This window comes from Danio rerio, chromosome 6 (assembly GCF_049306965.1).
Source record: "Danio rerio strain Tuebingen ecotype United States chromosome 6, GRCz12tu, whole genome shotgun sequence".
NCBI lineage: Eukaryota > Metazoa > Chordata > Actinopteri > Cypriniformes > Danionidae > Danio > Danio rerio.
In genome coordinates this window covers 8670090-8690131 of record NC_133181.1, presented here as the reverse complement: position 1 = coordinate 8690131, position 20042 = coordinate 8670090, and the positions used below count along the sequence as shown (strand labels likewise).

At 37.3% G+C, this 20042-nt stretch overlaps 1 protein-coding gene and 1 long non-coding RNA gene across 5 annotated transcripts in view; one reads left to right on the top strand and one right to left on the bottom strand.

The window, feature by feature from the left end:
* myh9a (myosin, heavy chain 9a, non-muscle) overlaps positions 1–19638 on the top strand; it is a 39905-nt gene extending 20267 nt beyond the window's left edge. For 3 of the 4 annotated variants that reach the window (XM_005165695.6, XM_005165694.6, NM_001098177.2), the window contains 22 exon segments: positions 776–884; positions 961–1092; positions 1606–1812; positions 1946–2083; positions 3558–3681; positions 3844–4015; positions 5667–5879; positions 6464–6608; positions 6958–7164; positions 7255–7359; positions 8131–8283; positions 8391–8639; positions 9411–9623; positions 10639–10851; positions 11142–11303; positions 13696–13824; positions 14061–14149; positions 14267–14390; positions 14467–14675; positions 16430–16538; positions 17326–17498; positions 18583–19638. In XM_005165695.6, coding sequence (XP_005165752.2) covers positions 776–884; positions 961–1092; positions 1606–1812; positions 1946–2083; positions 3558–3681; positions 3844–4015; positions 5667–5879; positions 6464–6608; positions 6958–7164; positions 7255–7359; positions 8131–8283; positions 8391–8639; positions 9411–9623; positions 10639–10851; positions 11142–11303; positions 13696–13824; positions 14061–14149; positions 14267–14390; positions 14467–14675; positions 16430–16538; positions 17326–17498; positions 18583–18691 — 3484 coding nt within the window. In that variant the 3' untranslated portion in view covers positions 18692–19638. 4 annotated transcript variants of the gene reach the window in all.
* LOC141386178 (uncharacterized) overlaps positions 4083–20042 on the bottom strand; it is a 30985-nt gene continuing 15025 nt past the window's right edge. The window contains exons 2-3 of the long non-coding RNA XR_012407630.1: positions 17287–17545; positions 4083–5141 (exon numbers count right to left, since the gene is read on the bottom strand). This is a non-coding gene — a long non-coding RNA (uncharacterized lncRNA). The remainder of the gene's footprint in view (positions 5142–17286; positions 17546–20042) is intronic.

Sequence of the window (20042 nt, the reverse complement as noted above, 5' to 3'; positions counted from 1 at the left end):
AATGTATAACTAAAGATATAGTTTTGAAAAAATACTATCACGTTTTTTTGCCACTGTTAACAAAGTCTCAACTCCTAAAATCTTCATTCAATTTCTTGTCAGCTTAGTCCCTTTATTAATCGCCACAGCGGAATGAACCGCCAACTTATCCAGCACATTTTTACGCAGCGGATGCCCTTCCTGCCGCAACCCATCTCTCGGCAACTCCTAAAATCTTATCCTGAAATAATAATTATACGAGTAGGTTATGAGTAGGTTAAAATATCTAAATTTGAGCCATCATACTCTTATGCATAACGAACTTTTCCAGACTCTCCATCAATAATTGCATTTTGTGTTTTTAATAGCTCTACAATCATCGCCTTTTAGTCTTTGTGACTTTATTCATTTATTTTAACACTATTTCAGTGAGTGAAATTGAAAGTAATTTCAAACATAAGCAGTGCATAAATACAAGCATAGTTTTATAGTGGGTAAGATTGACCCACGCTGGCGCTTATAGGTATAAATGTCCCACTTTTTAATCTATTTTTATCTAAACAATTTTGAATATATGGGAATTGTAAACAAGGCAAATTTAGTAAAAGTCAATGACTGAGAGGCTTGAATATTTTAAAGGTCTGTTATGTACATTTTGAATACCAGTGAGGGGTAAAATTGACCGCATGGCGATTCCAGTGTTAAATTTAGATAGATAACTGAGGTCTTTATTTAATTTGAAATGCTGCCTTTTGGGGAGATAACTAAACCGCATTTTGGGCTTTGTTTAATACAGAGCCTTTGCCAAGAGGCAGCAGCAGCTGACGGCCATGAGGGTGATTCAGAGGAACTGTGCTGCCTACTTGAAACTCAGGAATTGGCAGTGGTGGAGACTCTTCACCAAGGTACACATCCAGGTTCATATACCTGTATGTCTTTTAAAGATCAGCCAGAGGTCTAAAAGTAGTGTCTCCAATTCAGGTGAAGCCTTTGCTGCAAGTGACCAGACAGGAAGAGGAAATGGTTGCTAAAGAGGAAGAGTTGGTCAAGATGAAGGAGAGACAACAGCAGGCTGAAGACCAGCTTAAAGAGTCTGAGGCCAAACAAAAGCAGGTATAATTTAGTGTTCTTTGTTTAATTAACTTTTATGAATATTAGAATTACATGAAGATGATAGTAATAATTATTGATGATGATCGTAGCAATAGCACTAGTACTAATAAAAAATGATGATAAAATAAAAAGAAGATCTACAAATAAGCACACTAACGCAACGTGACCAAATTGGAGTAATTCAAGTTTGCAACTTTCAGGAAGTGGTACATCTCAAGACTATTGTGTAAAAGTTCCACAAGATCAACCACTTTAAGAGCGTAAAAAAGGCAATGCAATCAGTCTGTAGTTTTGTTGATTTGATTGATATTTATGAATTATTCCTGTTTCTTCAGGGCAAGAGGGAAGTTATTCTACCTATAATTTAAGAGACTGGGTCAAAAACGGGGACCCAGAAATTCCTTTGAACAGGACCAAAACGTGTGCATGGGAGGCTGGGGAGAATTTGCATTGATCACATGCCAGATCAATATGCTGAAGATTAACTTTTATCCATGTTTCCTTTTTTAATAGTTAAATGCAGAGAAGCTTGCGCTCCAGGAGCAGTTGCAAGCTGAGACAGAGCTGTGTCAGGAGGCTGAAGAGATGAGGTCACGTCTTACGGCACGCATGCAGGAGATGGAAGAAGTCCTGCACGAATTAGAGTCCCGCTTGGAGGAAGAGGAGGAGAGAGTCGCACAGTTTCAATCCGAGAAAAAGAAGATGCAACAAAACATCGGGGTGAGAGAGAAAGTGTGATGAATGAAATGGAAACTTAGTGTTTGCATTTGGGATGCCTGTACATTGAGCATTTATGAGTTTTATTTTTTGTTCCCTTGTGAATTTTATTGATCAAACTCCTATTCCTCTTCAGGATCTGGAGCAGCAACTGGACGAGGAGGAAGCTGCCAGACAGAAGCTGCAGTTGGAGAAGGTCACAATGGATGCAAAGCTGAAGAAGATTGAGGAGGACCTTATGGTCATTGAGGACCAAAATGCCAAACTTTCCAAGGTGTGTTCTACATTTTTGAAATTTGAACAGATTTGTATGTGTTGAGCATCATTTAAGAAAACATTAGCACCTGTTAGCTTTTTAATTGTGGGGGAAAATGGATGATGTTTAGCTTTTATAAGCTAATTTCATCATCCGGGTTTAATATATTTTTGGGACTAACGCGAATCTGCTAGTGGAGTGATGGCGCATGGGTAGGCCCACACTAAATCTGCGCGTGCAAAATTTCGCAGATTTTCCGCAGAATTCCGCAGACGTTTAGCCCATCATTAATTCTGTTTATTTACCTGAGTAAATGTGTGTAAATCTATATTTATTCAGTTTTTAAGTAAATTACAGTACTGTTATTGACTAATATGAAAATGTTCATATGATTAATGTACAATGCAGTTTGTAAAGTCATATTTTCTGACTTTTAGTAGAGATATCATATGAGAGACTTGCTTTGTTTACCAAATAAAGTAAATCTAATTGGATTTGCATTTTAAACATATTAAATAAGTTAAAATATCTTATTTTTTATTTCACATGTTAAGGTTTTAGTTATGATACTCTCCAAATAATTCAGCAGAAATCTGCAGATTTTTACCAAAATTAAGTAGTGGAGGGTAACATTAAATTAATGTTTATTTATTTGCATTTTAACCTTTGTAAACTATAAAATCTTCGCTCGTCTCACCGTTTCTCATTTCGTGTGCCTGCTGACAACAGCTGTTTGTTCCACTCTTTTTCCACTGCTCTGCTGGCCACACCCACTCCTCCCTCTGCTCGCAGAGCTCCATGCCCATCTCGAAGCATTTATTGAAAATGTTCTGAGGTAGACTTGAACTGAAAAAGGGGGGGGTTTATGGCTCCTTAAGTAATTTGGGACTCTAGGAATTTATCCTAGTTCTCATTCCATCATCTGGGAAAAATAATTGTTTGGTCTGAAATGACATTCTAATATTGCAAAATAACCTCTTCTTCTGCCTACTTGTTTCCATTTATCTGCTACTGTCCTGCTTTTAATGATTTCAGCATGTTTTTTTTATAATATTTTAGGCGTTGTTCATCTTTATTTTGATAGGACAGTAGAGATTTCAGACAGGAATGTATTCATAGCAGAGAAAGGGGAAGGATCGGCTCGAACTGGGAATCAGGTCGCCGTGAGTGCGTCGGTGCTATATATATCGGTGCACAGTACCACTAGGCTATTTGCACAGACGATATTAACTCTCAAGAACATTTTAAGCAACATTTTAAGCTTTGACACCAGGAAATTTTTTTTTAATTCTATTATTATTACACAAATCTTGCGTAATTCATGTATTAATTCGTTTGTTTTTAGTTGTACATTTATTGAAATGTTCTTGCCATGAAAATATCCTTGGTTGCTGACATGTTATTAAATAAAATGCATCCATTTATCTGCTGCAGAAACGCTTTTTTCTTAGTCAGGATGGTGATGTTTGTTTGTGGGTTTCTGTATTAACAGGAGAAAAAACAGATGGAGGAGAGAATCTCCGAATTCACCACTAACCTGGCTGAAGAGGAGGAGAAATCAAAGAGTCTGCAGAAACTGAAGACCAAACATGAGACCATGATTACTGACCTGGAGGGTAAATATATTTGCATTCCTGAAATAATGCAGTACTTTTTTTGGAAACGCTCTTTCATTTAAAGACAGCCCAAGAGTCCTAGGAATAAACTTGGCTATACAGTATGTTCATATATCTTTCAGGTTTTGTTACTTTGTCATACTTTGTTGTTCTTGCTCTCAGATCGTTTAAGAAAGGAAGAGAAAATGAGGCAGGAGTTGGAGAAGAACAGGAGGAAGTTGGAGGGCGACTCTACAGAGCTGCATGATCAGATCGCAGAGCTGCAGGCTCAGATTGCAGAGCTCCGGGCCCAGCTGGCCAAGAAAGAGGAAGAGCTCCAGGCTGCATTAGCAAGGTGACTGAAAGTTTTGGTGATGTTAGTTGCAACATTAGATTGCAACAAGTTTTTTTTGTTTTTTTTTAACTACATATTGATGTGTCAATCACTTTAATTTTTACCATGTAATGAGTTCACTTAACAGGGTAGGGTTGAAATTATTGAGTATAAAATTTAAAGGATTAGTCAGCATCAGCAATAGAAAGTTTACATGTTTATCCATAATCCACTCATTCATTCTTTTCATCCCTCATCCATCCACCCATCCATCCATGATTCCTAACATTTATCCATTTATTACTCCCATCTTTCCATCCACCAATAATTCCATCCATTCATTATTTCTTTCATAAGTTTTTTTTTTATTTTTTACTTCTATCCTCAATTCCTTATCCATCCATCCAGCCTTCATTTCTTCCTTTCATCCATTCACACTTGCTTCCAGCCAGCCAGCCACCCTTCCTTCCATTCATCCTTCAATAATTCCTTCCATAAATCCTTTCTTTTTCTTTGAATCCATAATTCCTTATCTATCCAGCCTGCATTTCCATTCATCCAATCTGTCAATTATTTCATCCATCTGTCAATTTCTTACATCCATTAATAATTCCTTTCCTCTACTATTTCTTCCATCAATCCATAATTCCTTTTCCATTTAGTCTTCATTCCTTCCATCTTTCCTTTCATCCATTATTCCTTATCCATCCATCCAGCCTTCCTTCCTTTCCATTAATAATTCTTAGCATTCATTCTTCTATCCTTCCATCCATTATTCCTTCCATAATTTCTTCCATCCATTCAGCCTTTCCATAATTATATCCTTCCATCCATTATTACTTCCATCTACCCATCCATTTAATCCATAATTCCTTATTCATACAGCCTTCATTCCTTTCCATCCATCCATTCATCCTTTTATCCTTCCATTATTTCTTCCATAAATCCTCTTTCATCCATTATGCCTACCTTTTTTCTTCCTTTCCATCCAGCCTTTCCATAATTCTATTCTTCCATCCATTATTCCTTCCTTCCATCTCTTCATCCATAAATCCTTTTTTCTTTCTTTTATCCATCCTTATTCCTTATTCCTTATTCCAGCCTTTCTTCCATTCCTCCTTTCCTTCAGTCCATCCAGAATTCATTCCTTTTAAAATTTGATGTAATATAAGGGAGAAAATGGGAAAGTTTTACTAAACTACAGTGTAAAGGACCCAATATGCTCAATGTTTGCATAAATGTTTCTGCTATAGATTTCCTAAAAGCAGCTTTTTGTTTTTTGTTATTTAGTGACTGCCAATAAACCAATGCATTTTGATTTATTTTAATACCATAAAGGTATAGTATATTATGGAGGGGGAAAACTTTTTTTCCATATTTACTTTATTTTGCTCCGTGGGTCTTAATGACAGTCAGAATAATGCACCAGCCTTTTTTTCATAGAAAATTAAGAAAAATGTCTTCCCAACTGTCATTTATTTGTAAGAGTTGGAGGAATTGTTTAATTGAGGTTGCATATTAGAGTTATACTGTAATTGTACCAGGAAAATAAATTGTAATTTAGTTTTAATAATTATGCAGAATCATTGGTGTTTATAAATTAATCTTTCTAACTCAATAGCCTGTTTTTCATCTAGCTACATTTGGTAAATCCGTTTGTTGTTCGCTGTAGGATTGAGGAAGAAGCCGCACTGAAAAACGCTGCCCAGAAGAGCATTCGAGAAATGGAGGCTCAGATCTCTGAGTTGCAGGAAGATCTGGAGCTGGAGAAAGCTGCTCGCAACAAAGCCGAGAAACAACGTAGAGACTTGGGTGAAGAGCTGGAGGCACTGAAGACAGAACTGGAGGACACTCTTGACTCTACAGCCGCTCAGCAAGAGCTCAGGTCAGCCATGAGGAAAAATTGATCTGAGTATCTCAACTGCTTTCTTAAATGTTATTGTTGATGTATATCTATACAAACTATTCAACTTCTGGGGGTAATTACAGAATTGTCTGTCATTAGTAATTCCGCAAGGTTGTTTTGGATGTTTGATGTAATCTCAACTGAAACATGAAGAGGGCAGTGCATAGAGTAGCTCCTCCTCTTAAAAACAGCCAATGATGTTTTGTTTTTATCACTGCTCTGCCAGTGCAAGTAGTTAAGATCAAGCACATCAAATAAAAAGTGTCTTGAAGGGGACAGGGCATGTCAGATACTAGAGAGCATTTCTCAATAAATCTCAACCAACGAAATGAAGTACGAGGTGATGTGAAACTCTTGATCGATTTTAGGTGGAAGTGACAAACCGCAAATTGTCATTGCTTTGGTGCAAACTAGCTAATAGATACCCTTTTCAGTGACTGATACCCTTTACTAACAGACAAACTAACATCCAAGAAAGTTTAATTTCACAGGACTTTTAAGGGAAAATGCAGGTGTGACCGTATCATATGTCATCGTCATGATTCTTTTCTTCCTATCTGAAGGGCAAAGAGAGAAACTGAAGTGACTCAGCTGAAGAAGACTCTGGAGGATGAGGCTCGAGCACATGAACAGATGCTCAGTGAAGTGCGGCAGAAACACAACCAGGCCTTTGAGGAGCTCAATGAACAACTCGAGCAGTCCAAGAGGGTGAGAACAAGATGCCAAACTCGTTACAATTTGTAATACTGATCCTATGACATTTTCCAGTGAGCTGCCATAGTTGCATATTGTATAGAGTAGGCAACATTTAAATTAAATGAAACCTATTAAAGTGATCCTAAAACTATTAAACATTACCTATTCTTGTCTGAAAGGGATCAAAATGTTTTTATAAATGAACCTCAATTGTTAACTGTATATATTGACACTAATTTTAGAAAAAGAAATATCTAGTTTTCCACTTGACTCCTTTTTGGCAGGTTTGTGTCTGAGATGCGGTTTTTTTAGTTAAAAACTAACTTAAAAGCATTCTTATTTTCACTCTTGTATCCCTCAGAGTAAAGCATCTGTGGACAAAGCTAAACAGGCTCTGGAGAGTGAACGCAATGAGCTTCAGATTGAACTCAAGTCATTGTCGCAAAGTAAAAACGATTCGGAGAACCGCAGGAAGAAAGCAGAATCTCAGCTGCAGGAGCTCCAGGTCAAACACACCGAGAGCGAGCGACAGAAACACGAACTGCTCGATAAAGTGTCAAAAATGCAGGTAATGATAAGAAAATGGTCTCAGGTTTTTACACTTGCAAGACAAACATGTTTTTACTGTAATAACATTTATATTGTGCGATAAATACAGGCGGAGCTTGAATCTCTTCAAGGCACTGTGACTAAGGTGGAGAGCAAATCCATCAAAGCTGCAAAAGACTGTTCTGCTGTTGAGTCCCAGCTCAAAGACGCACAGGTACATATTTTATGAACCATAAGCATGCATTCATATTATTGAGTGTAACCTTTAATTGACTTTATTGTTGATTAACTTAATTTTGAATGTTTGAACTTGATAATAATAGTGTTTGTTTGTTTAAAATCATTTATATTATATGCTTAGGCAGTGATGGGTTTGACCATATGTTTTACAAGCTCTCCTGAAGACACATCATTCTTTTTTCACACAAATAATGAAAGCTTTGCAGTGTTAACTTGTGTTATTAAACCTGGTTTAGGTGACTTTCTTAGGGCTAAATTCAATTGATAAACTAAAATTGGCAGAACAGAACAAATTAAAACGGTTATAAGAGTAATAATAATTGCTGGCTTTTTGTGTGGATTTAAGGAAATGAGAATCAGTTTTCTTGATTTAACATTGAAGACTAACGTGTAGAGTGCGACACCCCCCACCCCCTTTTTTCCCCCTTTCAAATGATTGCATCCCAGAATAAAATCTTTTTACCAGAAATTAGTTTTTTTATATTAGTCTTATCATTTTTGATTCATGCAAATATCAAAATATTTCAAACAATACTTTGCTTTTTTTTTTCCAAAACCCTGACACCAGCAGCGCTTTCAGGGCAAGTAATAATGTAATGTAGACTGAAGCACTATCAAAGTCCACAGCAAGAAGTTTTTTTGGGTTGGTGATTATGGGTTTATTGTCTTGCTTTTTTGTGTGTCAGGCATTGTATAGAAGTTAGAAACTGCAATATTGTGACATTTGCCATTGTGTGTTGTTAAGGCGTTGCTAGAGGAAGAGACCAGGCAGAAGCTGGCGATCTCCACTCGTCTTCGGCAACTGGAGGATGAACAGAACAATCTCAAAGAGATGCTGGAGGAGGAAGAGGAGAGCAAGAAAAATGTTGAAAAGCAGCTGCACACCGCTCAAGCTCAGGTGTGTGCTTTTTTGTTTTATTTTGTTTTTTGGTACTCATAACGCTCCACTAAAAGCATTAGATTTTTTTGATATATATTTTCTAAGCTGCTTCCTTTGTTTTTAAGTTGGCAGAGATGAAGAAAAAGATTGAGCAAGAGGCACAGAGCCTGGAGAGCATGGAGGACGGGAAGAAGAAATTGCAGAGGGAGGTGGAAAGTGTCCTGCAGCAGTTGGAGGAGAGAAATGCCAGCTACGATAAACTGGATAAGACCAAGACACGTCTGCAGCGGGAGCTTGATGATGTCCTGGTTGACCAGGGTCACCTCCGGCAGACAGTGCAGGAACTTGAACGCAAACAGAAGAAGTTTGACCAGGTAGAGGACTTATTTTCAGAAAATTGCTTTTTTGCGAGTGAAAAAGAGCACAGAAGTAGGCTTGTGATGGTTTTGCACACATACACTTTGAAATTTAACATTGTTATACAAAATAAATAAAACAATATGTTGTATTCCACATACAAAAATACATAAGTACACATCAATCAATCAGTAGAGAGAGAGGGATTTGCTTGTGCCAGTGTATGGTTTTGTTCCAGAAACTGTATAAACAGATCCCAAATTTGATAGTACTCTTTTAATTGGCCCTTATACTGTAGGTAATTCTTTCCAGAGTAATGTAATGTCAAATCTTTCAGCCAGTGGTCAATGGATTGACTTTCTATTTTCTTCAAAAGAAGTTCTATCAAACCTCTTGCAATAAGACACATGTCAATCATTTTAGTTACAGACTTCTAGGAAATAAACCCAAAGTACGTATTTCAGGGGTTACTGGAATTGTTTTTATAATTGAGTGAATTAATATTCTTAAAAGGCACCGTTTAAAAATAAAGTAATTATTCACAGTATTTTAAAATGCCTGTGATTATCAATGTTGTGGATGTTCATCATGGGTATACATCTACAAGTTTACTGCGGCGATGTGCAACATTACTTTAGATCAATCAAGCATTCTCAGTAGCCATATCTGGACATTTCGAACACCTACTATTCTTGATGCTTTTTATTTATTTATTTATTTATTTATTTATTTATTTATTTTTTATTGGTTTGATTGCCTTAACAAACTTGATGCTCAAATTTGTACAGATGCTTGCAGAGGAGAAGAGCATCTCCACAAAGTACGCTGAGGAGAGGGATCGTGCTGAAGCAGAGGCCCGTGAGAAAGAGACCAAATCCCTGACTCTGGCCCGAGAGCTGGAGGCCATGACTGACCTGAAGAATGAACTGGAGCGGGTCAACAAGCAGCTCAAAACCGAGATGGAGGACCTGGTGTCATCTAAGGATGATGCTGGCAAGAGTGTAAGTGAAACTACCACAAACGTGTGTTTCAAGGAATTTGAGAAGACATGTTAACTATTATCATTTAGAAGGCATCATTATGTCTACAGCCAAGATATAATGAACAGGGTTTGTTTGTGTAAAGAGTTATTCTTGTTAACTTTAAGTTCCAATTCCCACTATTAACTACTGGATTATTACACACTGTTTATTACAATATGGGTGTTTTTTTAATTAAAATTTAAGGACTTAAGTACACCCCTAATCCTGCCCATACTAACTACCATACTAACTGTTAGTAAGCAGCATAGTAGTTTGAGCTAAATGGCCTATTGGTATATTAATAGCGAGAACTGTTATTTAAAGAGTACCTATGATGATACTACTGTCATATTAAAGTGATATCAAATAACTCTCTTTTTCTTTGCAAATAAACAGATTAATGTTTTTAAAACTTACTATTGAAAAATATATTTTAAACTTATTAAAATCACAGAGCATGTTTCTAATAAACACAGTAAAATCTATGTAATTGTTAACTGCAAAATTCACCGCATTGTGTCCGTAAATGCGCGCGTGTGTGTGTGTGTGTGTGTGTGTGTGTGTGTGTGTGTGTGTGTGTGTGTGTGTGTGTGTGTGTGTGTGTGTGTGTGTGTTACTAACGGCATTTGTGTGCGACTCATTTCAGAAAGGCTTGAATAAACTCCACCACAAATACATGAAAAACTTGGTATTTTTGACTAATGAGCCGTATTTCAGCTTCAGCAGTGTCCGTCTCTGATGCTGACTGTTATTTTGAGCTGAAAGCTCCAGACACATACTAACACATTCTGAAGAAACCAAAGGCTTGTCTTGCATCTTGTAAATAGGGGTAAATAGGTGCCCTTTAAAATAGTGACCTTGTTATTTGAAGACTTTCTAATTTATTTAAGCCCCTTATGAAAACCACAAAGTCTTCTGCTCTACATTTAAGTAAAATGTCCCATCCGGTGTGCTTCGTCTTCATCTTAATTGCAGCTGTTGTTTTTCTTTTAAGGTGCACGAGCTTGAGAGAGCCAAGAGAGGAATGGAGCAGCAGTTAGAAGAGATGAAGACTCAGCTGGAGGAGCTGGAGGATGAACTGCAGCTTACAGAAGATGCCAAACTGCGCCTGGAGGTCAACATGCAGGCCCTGAAGGCTCAGTTCGAGAGGGACCTGCAGAGCAGAGATGAGCAGGGTGAGGAGAAGCGGAAGCAGCTCGTCAAACAGGTATGCTCACCTGTCTCACCTCTGCAGAACAATGGAGAGACGTTATACCGTTATACTAAATATGCAACAACCACATACTCTATTGAAAGTCTTTAAATGGTTTATATACGCTTTTATTTTCTATTGCATTTCTACTTCTCCAAATTTAGGTAGTTGTTGTTTGTGTTGGTGTTTTGTGTTATTTTACGGTCACGAGTGTGTGTCAGCATTTCACTGCATATCGTGCTGTTTGACTATATGTGACTAATACAATTTTATTTCATTTTTTTGATGCTGTGTGTAAATGTCAGGTGCGTGAGATGGAGATGGAGCTGGAGGATGAGAGGAAACAGCGGGCTCAGGCTGTATCTGTGCGCAAGAAGCTGGAGCTTGATCTGTCGGAATTGGCTGCTCAGATTGATTTGGCCAACAAGGCTCGAGATGAGGCCCTCAAACAGCTCAAGAAACTACAGGTAATCTCGAGGACACAAAAAGTGATGCTAATGTAGAATGTGTCTTAAGTGGTGAGATGTTTTTGATCACAAGAATTTCAAGAGCTTTTTCTTTTTTCCTAAATATATTTATTGGTTTTTGTTTTGAAATTCAGAACAAAATATGGAGAAAAATAAAATACAAACTTATTCTGAAATATTGAAACCTCAGGAGTCAAGAGATTTGGTTAATGTGACAAATACATGGAATTACATAAATGTAAATAGTAACAATACATAATTAAAAAAAAAACTATAATAACAATGTTCGATACACATTTTGAAGTGTTGAAAGGGGGTCCATATTTGATAAATATTTTGTTTTTTCTTAATCATTTGAGCTTCTCCACAGCGAGGTTGCTATATCTTTACTCCAAGCTCAAAGGCCATCCTGTAGCTAGTGGATTAAACTAAAATCTATTAGTTTGCATGTGTTTACTTCTAGATTTACAGTGTATACATTAACATAATTTAGGAACCAGAGGTTTTTCTTCAATTAAATTACCAATCATAAGAACCTTTCCAAAATGTTTGGATCTCATTGTACTCCGATACTACGTAACGTGGGGTACCCCATATTCTCAATGTTTATTTATTTTATTATTATGTTTTGTATTCTATAGGTTTAACTTCTAAACATGTGTTTACTAATGTTTCATAATTCATATTCTTATTGACTAAGGTGTCAGGTGTTTGTATAAGCATTACACTGCATATCTTACTGTGTGTGACTAATAAAATTTTAATTTGACCTATTTATGGAAAAAGCTAAAAATACATTGTGTAAGTCAGAATTATCATTTATTTCATGGCAAAAATCATTAAAATATTAAGTAAACCTCATGTTCCATATAGATGCTTCGTAAATGTCCTAGTTTAAACTTATTTTTTATTTTTTAATAAGATGCATTCTTATTAATCTGAAATCTGATTATCTGATTTCCCCACTGGTGACCTCACCCCTTAAAACCTCCAGAATAACATGTTTTATAATGTTTTTTAATAGGATTGCCAAGTAATTTGTTGTTAACATCTTAAATGATCATTTAAGCTAATTTCGAGGGGATCACATGTTTATGATTGACCACGGCTGGTCCCGCATTAGTCAACACATGATTCACCAATAGGATGATTTCTAACTTGCTATAAATAACCAGAGTTTCTAACCTCAGTTGTCTTAAGGCTGGCTCACACTGTGTTTATTTTATTTTTTTAATAAATAATCCTGAACGATTTTAGCATGACAGGCTCCCATGTCACACTGAGATCTCTGCTGTCAGAAAATCAGACTGAACGTCTATGAAGACGCGCCAAACACACAGAAAACGCCTTCAGAGTTTGATGTCATCCACACGTGACATTTTCACTATCCCTCATTCTGAAATGATTTCGCACAGCAAACGTAAACAGTCTGTAGCACCAAATTTGCACACGGTGTGAATCAAAACCAAGAAGGAGGAAAAAAAAAAACTTGACATTTTCCCGCCTTCATTTGAATTGTTGCATGGATCGCATTGAATTCAGAGCTCCTATTGGTTCCTGGATGGGCGCTTATCGCAGCTGGTGTCACACTGCAGGAAAGTGTCTGTCACTGCCAGAACTTCATCAGAAGATTTCAGAGGAAAAATCTAATCTCAACGGGCTCTATGCGGCTTTCTATAAACATGTCAAACCAATGATCATAGATCACAGATTTTAGCCTAGGATTTCAGAAATTTCCCAAATTTGTCTCGGATGACAAAATCCTGCCTGAAATCTCACAGTGTGAGCAAAGCTTTAGTCTTGAACCCTTCCATCCCTCCTCCTACTCCCTTTCCTTGATTTTATGGCATGGGGGCCCATTGGTTAGCAATGTTGCCTCACAGCAAGAATGTCACTGGTTCAAGTCCTTAGCAGGCCAGTCAATGTTTCTGTGTGGAGTTTACATGTTCTCCCTGTGCTTGTGTGGGTTTCCCTCGGGTTCTCTGGTTTTCTCCCACAGTCGAATAACATTCGACTGGTTAATTGACCAAACCACATTGGCGCTATAGATGAGCTCTTAATCAGCAGTATATCTCTACATTGCAATCTCTAATTTGTCATTGGCCATAAATAAGCAGGGGCGTTCTCGAGGCTTACCTGAGCTCAAACTCCCCTCTGACCCTGCAAATAGGAGGGAGCCCCGGGCTCCAGGATTTTATAAGCTCAGAGCTTGCTCCCAGGACAGCATGTCAAACAAGCTTTTATAATCAATCATGAGCTAAGTGTGAACTCTTGAAATAAATCACATATTTACTGATGTGAGACATTGAAAAATTGACCCTTTGAATAATAGAAGGGTAAACCGTCTGTTAGGTATAGATCTAACATTGCAAGTCCCTCCCTTGTGTTTCAGGCTCAGATGAAAGAACAGATGAGAGAGTTTGAGGATCTCCGTCTGTCCAGAGATGAGTCTCTTAACCAGGCCAAAGAAAACGAGCGCAAGATCAAGAGCATGGAAGCCGAGATCATGCAACTACATGAGGTTTGTCTTGCATTTTTTTAAGGATGTATCTGAATTGCACTGCAGCTTAAACTTTAAGTACTTTAGGGTCAATTCAATTTTAAGGATGTCAGTGTCCTGTTTTTTCTCCTGGAAGGTCATCCTTCACAGTTTAGCTTCAGAATCCATCAGAAACTGATTTAAGCACTCCTTGTTTAAAGGGAGTTTTTCAGGAAAACTCAGTCATGTGTAAAATGTTTGCTTTTCTATCTCTGTAGGATCTGGCTGCTGCTGACAGAGCAAAGAGACAAATCCAGCAAGAGCGAGATGAGTTACAGGATGAGATCAATAGCCAGAATGCCAAGAAGTGAGTTTACCTGCTGTTATTGTGATGTATCGTCTGGTAGGGTGTCCTGCATCACACTCCTACAAAATCAAAGTGCATCTTACCCTGTTGACTAATGTTGTTGTATTTCTCACTAAGCTCACTGAGCAGCGACGAGAGGAGGAGATTGGAAGCACGTATTGCTCAGCTTGAGGAGGAACTCGAGGAAGAACATCTCAGTGTGGAGCTGGTCAATGATCGACTGAAGAAAGCATCACTCCAGGTACGTTAGTAAAGTACTTCAGATGCGTTATGCTTATGATGCTCTTGTACTAATGCTGTTTTTCATCGACTGTCAGGCTGAGCAGGTAACCGTGGAGCTGACTGCAGAGCGTAGTAATAGTCAGCGCCTGGAGGGTTTGCGCTCTCAGCTGGACCGCCAGAACAAGGACATGAAGCAGAAACTACAGGAGCTGGAAGGAGCTGTGAAGAGCAAGTACAAGTCTACCATTACTGCGCTGGAGACCAAGATTCAGCAGCTCGAAGAACAGCTGGACAGTGAGATGAAGTGAGTTCAGATTAAGAGGAGTTGAGTAGGTTATTGGCAGGAAATTGCAAACCTGGTCATTAAAGCTGTGCAATATCGCAGAATAGTCTGGTAGCATGCCAACTAGATTACTGGTATAGTTTTGTCAACCCCAAAAAATTGAGTGAAATTATTTCTTTATATTGCTTTCTTAAAGGGATATATAAATGCACTTTTTTATTTATTTATTTTTTTTAAGAGAAATTATGAACACCAGGGAAGATGTAATGAAGGATGTTGGAGGAAAAAACAGCCATTCAGCATTATTATTTTTTATTTTTGTGCATGTCAATGACTATTCTTCAGAATATTATAATTCTTATCTGCAATATTGTTTTGTTCAGTGGAAGAAACATCCAAGTTTTTGTATATCGCTTTTCAGAATACTGATTGTTTCTCAGCTAAACACGTTTATTTAATTTAATATTAATCTTTTTTTATTTTATTTAAAATGCACAATTAAAAATTGAACTACATTGCACTAATACATCTTGAATTGTACATATCCACTGCACCTATACATTTGTAATTGTTCATATCTTTTTGCATACTTCTGATTACTAAGGCAACCTGTATTGGGCTGAGCAATATGGCAAAAACCAGAGAGTTTTAATGCCAGGTTCACACATACGATGAGTTTGTAATTCTGTTGCACTGTAGAAGCTCTGTCACAAAAACAAAGACAGGACAACAAACAGATAATAAATAAATATATTTTAAAAATAGAAGTAGTGAATGCAAAAATACAAACTGATAAGTGTATGTACACCTATATTAATATATACAACATATTTGCAGCTGTTATGTGCAAATTGGGACGTAAAGTATGGTAAATAAGTATATATGTATATAAAAGGTGTATAGCAAGTAGTGGTGTTTGTTTCACAATACTATTATCAAGCGTTCATGAGATAGATTACAATCTAGATAAATATTTTCCATACTGAATGATAACGACATGTATTTTGAAACAAGTATTAATACTTTCAAATTTAAAACAGTCTCCCAACAATGACCGAAGCCACAAAAATTAGAGGGTCTATATAAACGACATAACATTTTCGCCTAATACATTTTTGGTGGCTGAAAAATCGTTACACCTTTAATATAAAAACCCTTTTAGATTCCCATTGTTGCACATTTCTGCTGTGTTGTTGGCTTTTAGATCAATATAGAGTATATAAGTCCAGAGCTTATCATTATCTACATAAATGTTATCTCAATTCGATATATCATTTATCAGCCCAACTCTAACCTGTACATGTAATCATCTACTGTAAATCTGTTCATAGTTAATGCATCCTGTATGTAATGTTCATAGTACATCAGATAGATGGATAGACAGACAGGCATACCGGCAGTTATATAGTGGAAGTAGGTGATGTCTGTGCACATGTTTAATGAAGTGTATTTGAGTATTGAGTAAATACAGTCTAAAAAAAAATGAGGAAGGAGTTTATTTTCAGGTGAATCGTCTCTTTAACATGATTACTTGATCATTTTTTTTTTACCTTTCATTAAGTTACTTTTGTATTAAATCACTCCATATCGCACACCATTGCTGTATGTCTATCTATAGGTGGTATATGTGATATTTGGATATATTGCACAGCCCTAACATGGTAGAATATGTGAATTGTCTTCATAGGCTTTGCATCATATGCATAATTCCCCAATAACCTTTTAGTTATCAGGTTGACCTTTCATTTACTCTGTCTCTGTGCTGAACTCCTCAGGGAGAGACAGCAGTCCACTAAACAGGTCCGGCGTGTAGAGAAGAAACTCAAAGAGGTGTTACTGCAGGTGGAGGATGAGAGGCGCAATGCTGACCAGTCCAAAACTGAGGTGAGCAATGATTTATAATGCAATAAACTAGTTTAATGATCTTTATAGGACATTTCAGCTTGTTCATTTTTGTGAAAAAAAAGGTTTTTCTTGATTTTTGAATGTAATGTTTTGCCCATATAATTATTATTATTATTTTTTTAAATGCATGTTAACCATATGCCAAAGTTGATTTGGAAGATACAAAAAACCCTTTTTGAGGAGGATGAAAAGATACTTGAATCTAACTAAATGTTTAGCACGTACTGTATTTTTGGGGGAGAAAGTGTAGTTGATGAATATTTAAGCACTTGTCATTTTATTGTATTTTTACAATATTTGCCTTCATTGCATCTATCTTTATGTAAATATTTTAGCATGTGTGGTGCACTTAAAATAGAAAATACTTTAAGCTAGTTTAAGTGGAAATAATAAATGCATACTTAAATGAAAGATGGAGTGGGTTCAGTCAGTGTTCAATCAACAAATCATTACATGAACACCATGTCTGCTACTACTGGGGTAGGGTGGGGGGGAGGGGGGTTGTAGCCTAAATGTTTGTATTAAATTAAAAATAATGCTTTCAAAAGCTAATTTCTATCAAGAAGTTCTTATTATTTATGGTTTGATTGGGAGAAAAAATTAAAATCTCAAAATTAAAGGCCTGTCTTGTCTTTACTCCTAGTAATTTTATTTAAGTCTTATTCATGCATTTTAAGAGGTCTGCGAATTTGTTTGATTTTTTTTCATATTATTTATAACCCTGTACCTGGAGTTCCTTTCCTAATGAACTGTTGCTCTTGGTCAGACTGAGAAGGCGAACATTCGTCTGAAGCAGATGAAGAGGCAGCTGGAGGAGACTGAGGAGGAAGCGGCTCGAGCAAACGCCTCCTGCAGGAAACTGCGGAGAGAGCTGGAGGACGCCACTGAATCTGCTAGTGCCATGAACCGGGAGGTCAGCACCCTCAAGAACAAACTCAGGTACTGGGACACGGATGATCATCCTTCAGGAAATATCACTTGAAAATCTGCAATTAATAGCAACAAATCAGTCTAAAATGTTTTGTATTTTCTTCCGGAAACGATTATAATATTTTTGTGTTGTATTCAGTCTATACATGCCGAATTAGTCACATCAGGCAGATTTATTCCTATTTATTGAAGATGATGCAAGTCCAATCTGTAACCTCGATCAAGCCTTTCACCATAAAACATGTTTTATTTGAATGTGACATTTTAAAGACTCCTAGAAAAGATTTTTATACCGAGTGAGAGCATTTAAATGTATAAACTCACAGGCCACTTTATTAGGCACACCTGTCCAACTGCTTGTAATGGTATTTCCACGCACAACCATCTCAAGGGTTTACAGAGAATGGTCCAAAAAAGAGAAAATGGACCAGAATGGTTCGAGCTGATAGAAAGGCAACAGTAACTCAAATAAGCACTTGTTACAATTGAGGCATGCAGAAGAGCATGTCTAAACGCACAACATGGGCTACAGCAGCAGAAGACCACACCGGGTACCTCTCCTGTCAGCTAAGAACAGGAAACTGAGGCTACAATTCAAACAGGCTCACCAAAATTGGACGATAGAAGATTGGAGAAACCTTGCCTGGTCTGAGTCTCGATTACTGCTGCGACATTCGGATGGTAGGGTCAGAATTTGGTGTCGACAACATGAAAGCATGGACCCATAGATTCGAATCATGGATGTGCAGCCGACAAATCTGCAGTAACTGCATGATGCTATCATGTCAGTATGGACCAACATCTCTGAGGATTATTTCCAGTACCTTGTTGAATCTATGCCATGAAGTATTAAGGCAGTTCTGAAGGCAAAAGGAGGTCCAACCCAGTACTAGTCAATGTGTACCTAATAAAGTGGCCGGGTGAGTAAGCAGTCATATCCCCTTAAATATTCTAGTTGTCGGCAGTAGGGGGTGCCCACGACCAGGTTTTATTGAAATCATCTATTGAAAATGATGCACTTCAACAAGCACAGTCTTCATAAATGTCCACACAGCTAGTGTTTATATAGGTCTTTTGTGTTTGTGTGTTCCAGGCGTGGAGATTTCACTGGTAATGTGCGTCGTGCTATTGGGCGCACTGGTGTGGAAAGTGATGATGAGAATGACCTGAAGAGTGAGGGGTCCGAGCCAACTCCTGAGTAAAATTCAGTGCTGAGCCCCTGGGTATACCAGATGAGGACCTGCTATCAGCCATCATGCTCCTCTGTTTTTACACAACTGTATACTTAATGGGGTTTTCCCTGCAAGGTTTTAAAGTCTATTACGAGTTAAACTATTAATTGGACCACTTGGTGTTCAACATTAATAAATAAAAAAAAAAAAGGTATAAGGTTGGGAATGTGTTCATCTTGCCAATTACCAAGAATTATCTTTGCAATGATGCTGAAATGTTTCATTCGGCCTGTTCTGTCCTTACCCTGTTGACAGCTGCCTTACAATGCATTCAATAAATATCGGCTATTTATATTTCACATGAGAGACAAAGTGTTTATACATTTTCAAAATAAATAATTTTTTTATAATGGAAAGACATTACCTTTTTGAAATACTACATAATCTAGGATTTGCAGAAATATCAACAATCAGCCAAAGAGATTTATCTTGCAGCCGTTTTGTTTCAAGAGCACTTCAGCACCAATAAGCCTTTTCCTGGTAGTTTCACTGCACTTTTCCACCCGTTTTAAAAGTTATTTTGGACAGTTTGCCTTAATTTTATTAAAGGTATTGTTAATGATTTGAGTTCTCACTCAGGACTTGTGTACTTACTGCAAACCGTTTCTAATCCATTCATGATGTTTGGAGTTTCACACTTAAGGTGGTGGGTTGTAGTTTTTACATTTATACTCAAACTGTTATTGTTGGTTCTTTTCCATGAATTTACATACGTGCTGCTTTTATCCCAATAGTATTTGCTGCATGATACACAATTTTTCTTGAAATCACCTTAGTTCGATAGAAGAAATCATGATATGCCTATAAATTGTCAAACTCTGTGCATTGGTAGTGGAATTACTGTATTTGCAACAATTGAAAATGTATTTCTCACTTCACATGTTCCATTGCATCTGAATAAAGCTTTGTCTTTTGTACCCAGTTGATTCATTCATTCATTTTTCTCCAGCTTAGTTTCTTTATTTATCAGTCAGTCACCATAGCAGAATGAACCACCAACCTATCCCCACATGTTTTACACAGCAGATGCCCTTTCAGCTGCAACCCAGTCAGCATCCACACACACTCATCCACTATGTCCAATTTAGTTTATTCAATTCAGCTATAGCGCATGTCTTTGGACTGTGGGGGAAACCAGAGCAATCCAAACACATGGAGAACTTTCAAACTTCACACACAAAAGCCTAATCCAGCTGGGACTCGAACCAGTGACCTTCTTGCCGTGCTAACCACTGAGCCACTATGTTGACCCCTACCCCCTGAGTTTTTACCTCTTTGTTTTTCTAGATTACTGCAGTGTTTTGTTAAAGACTAGCTGTTT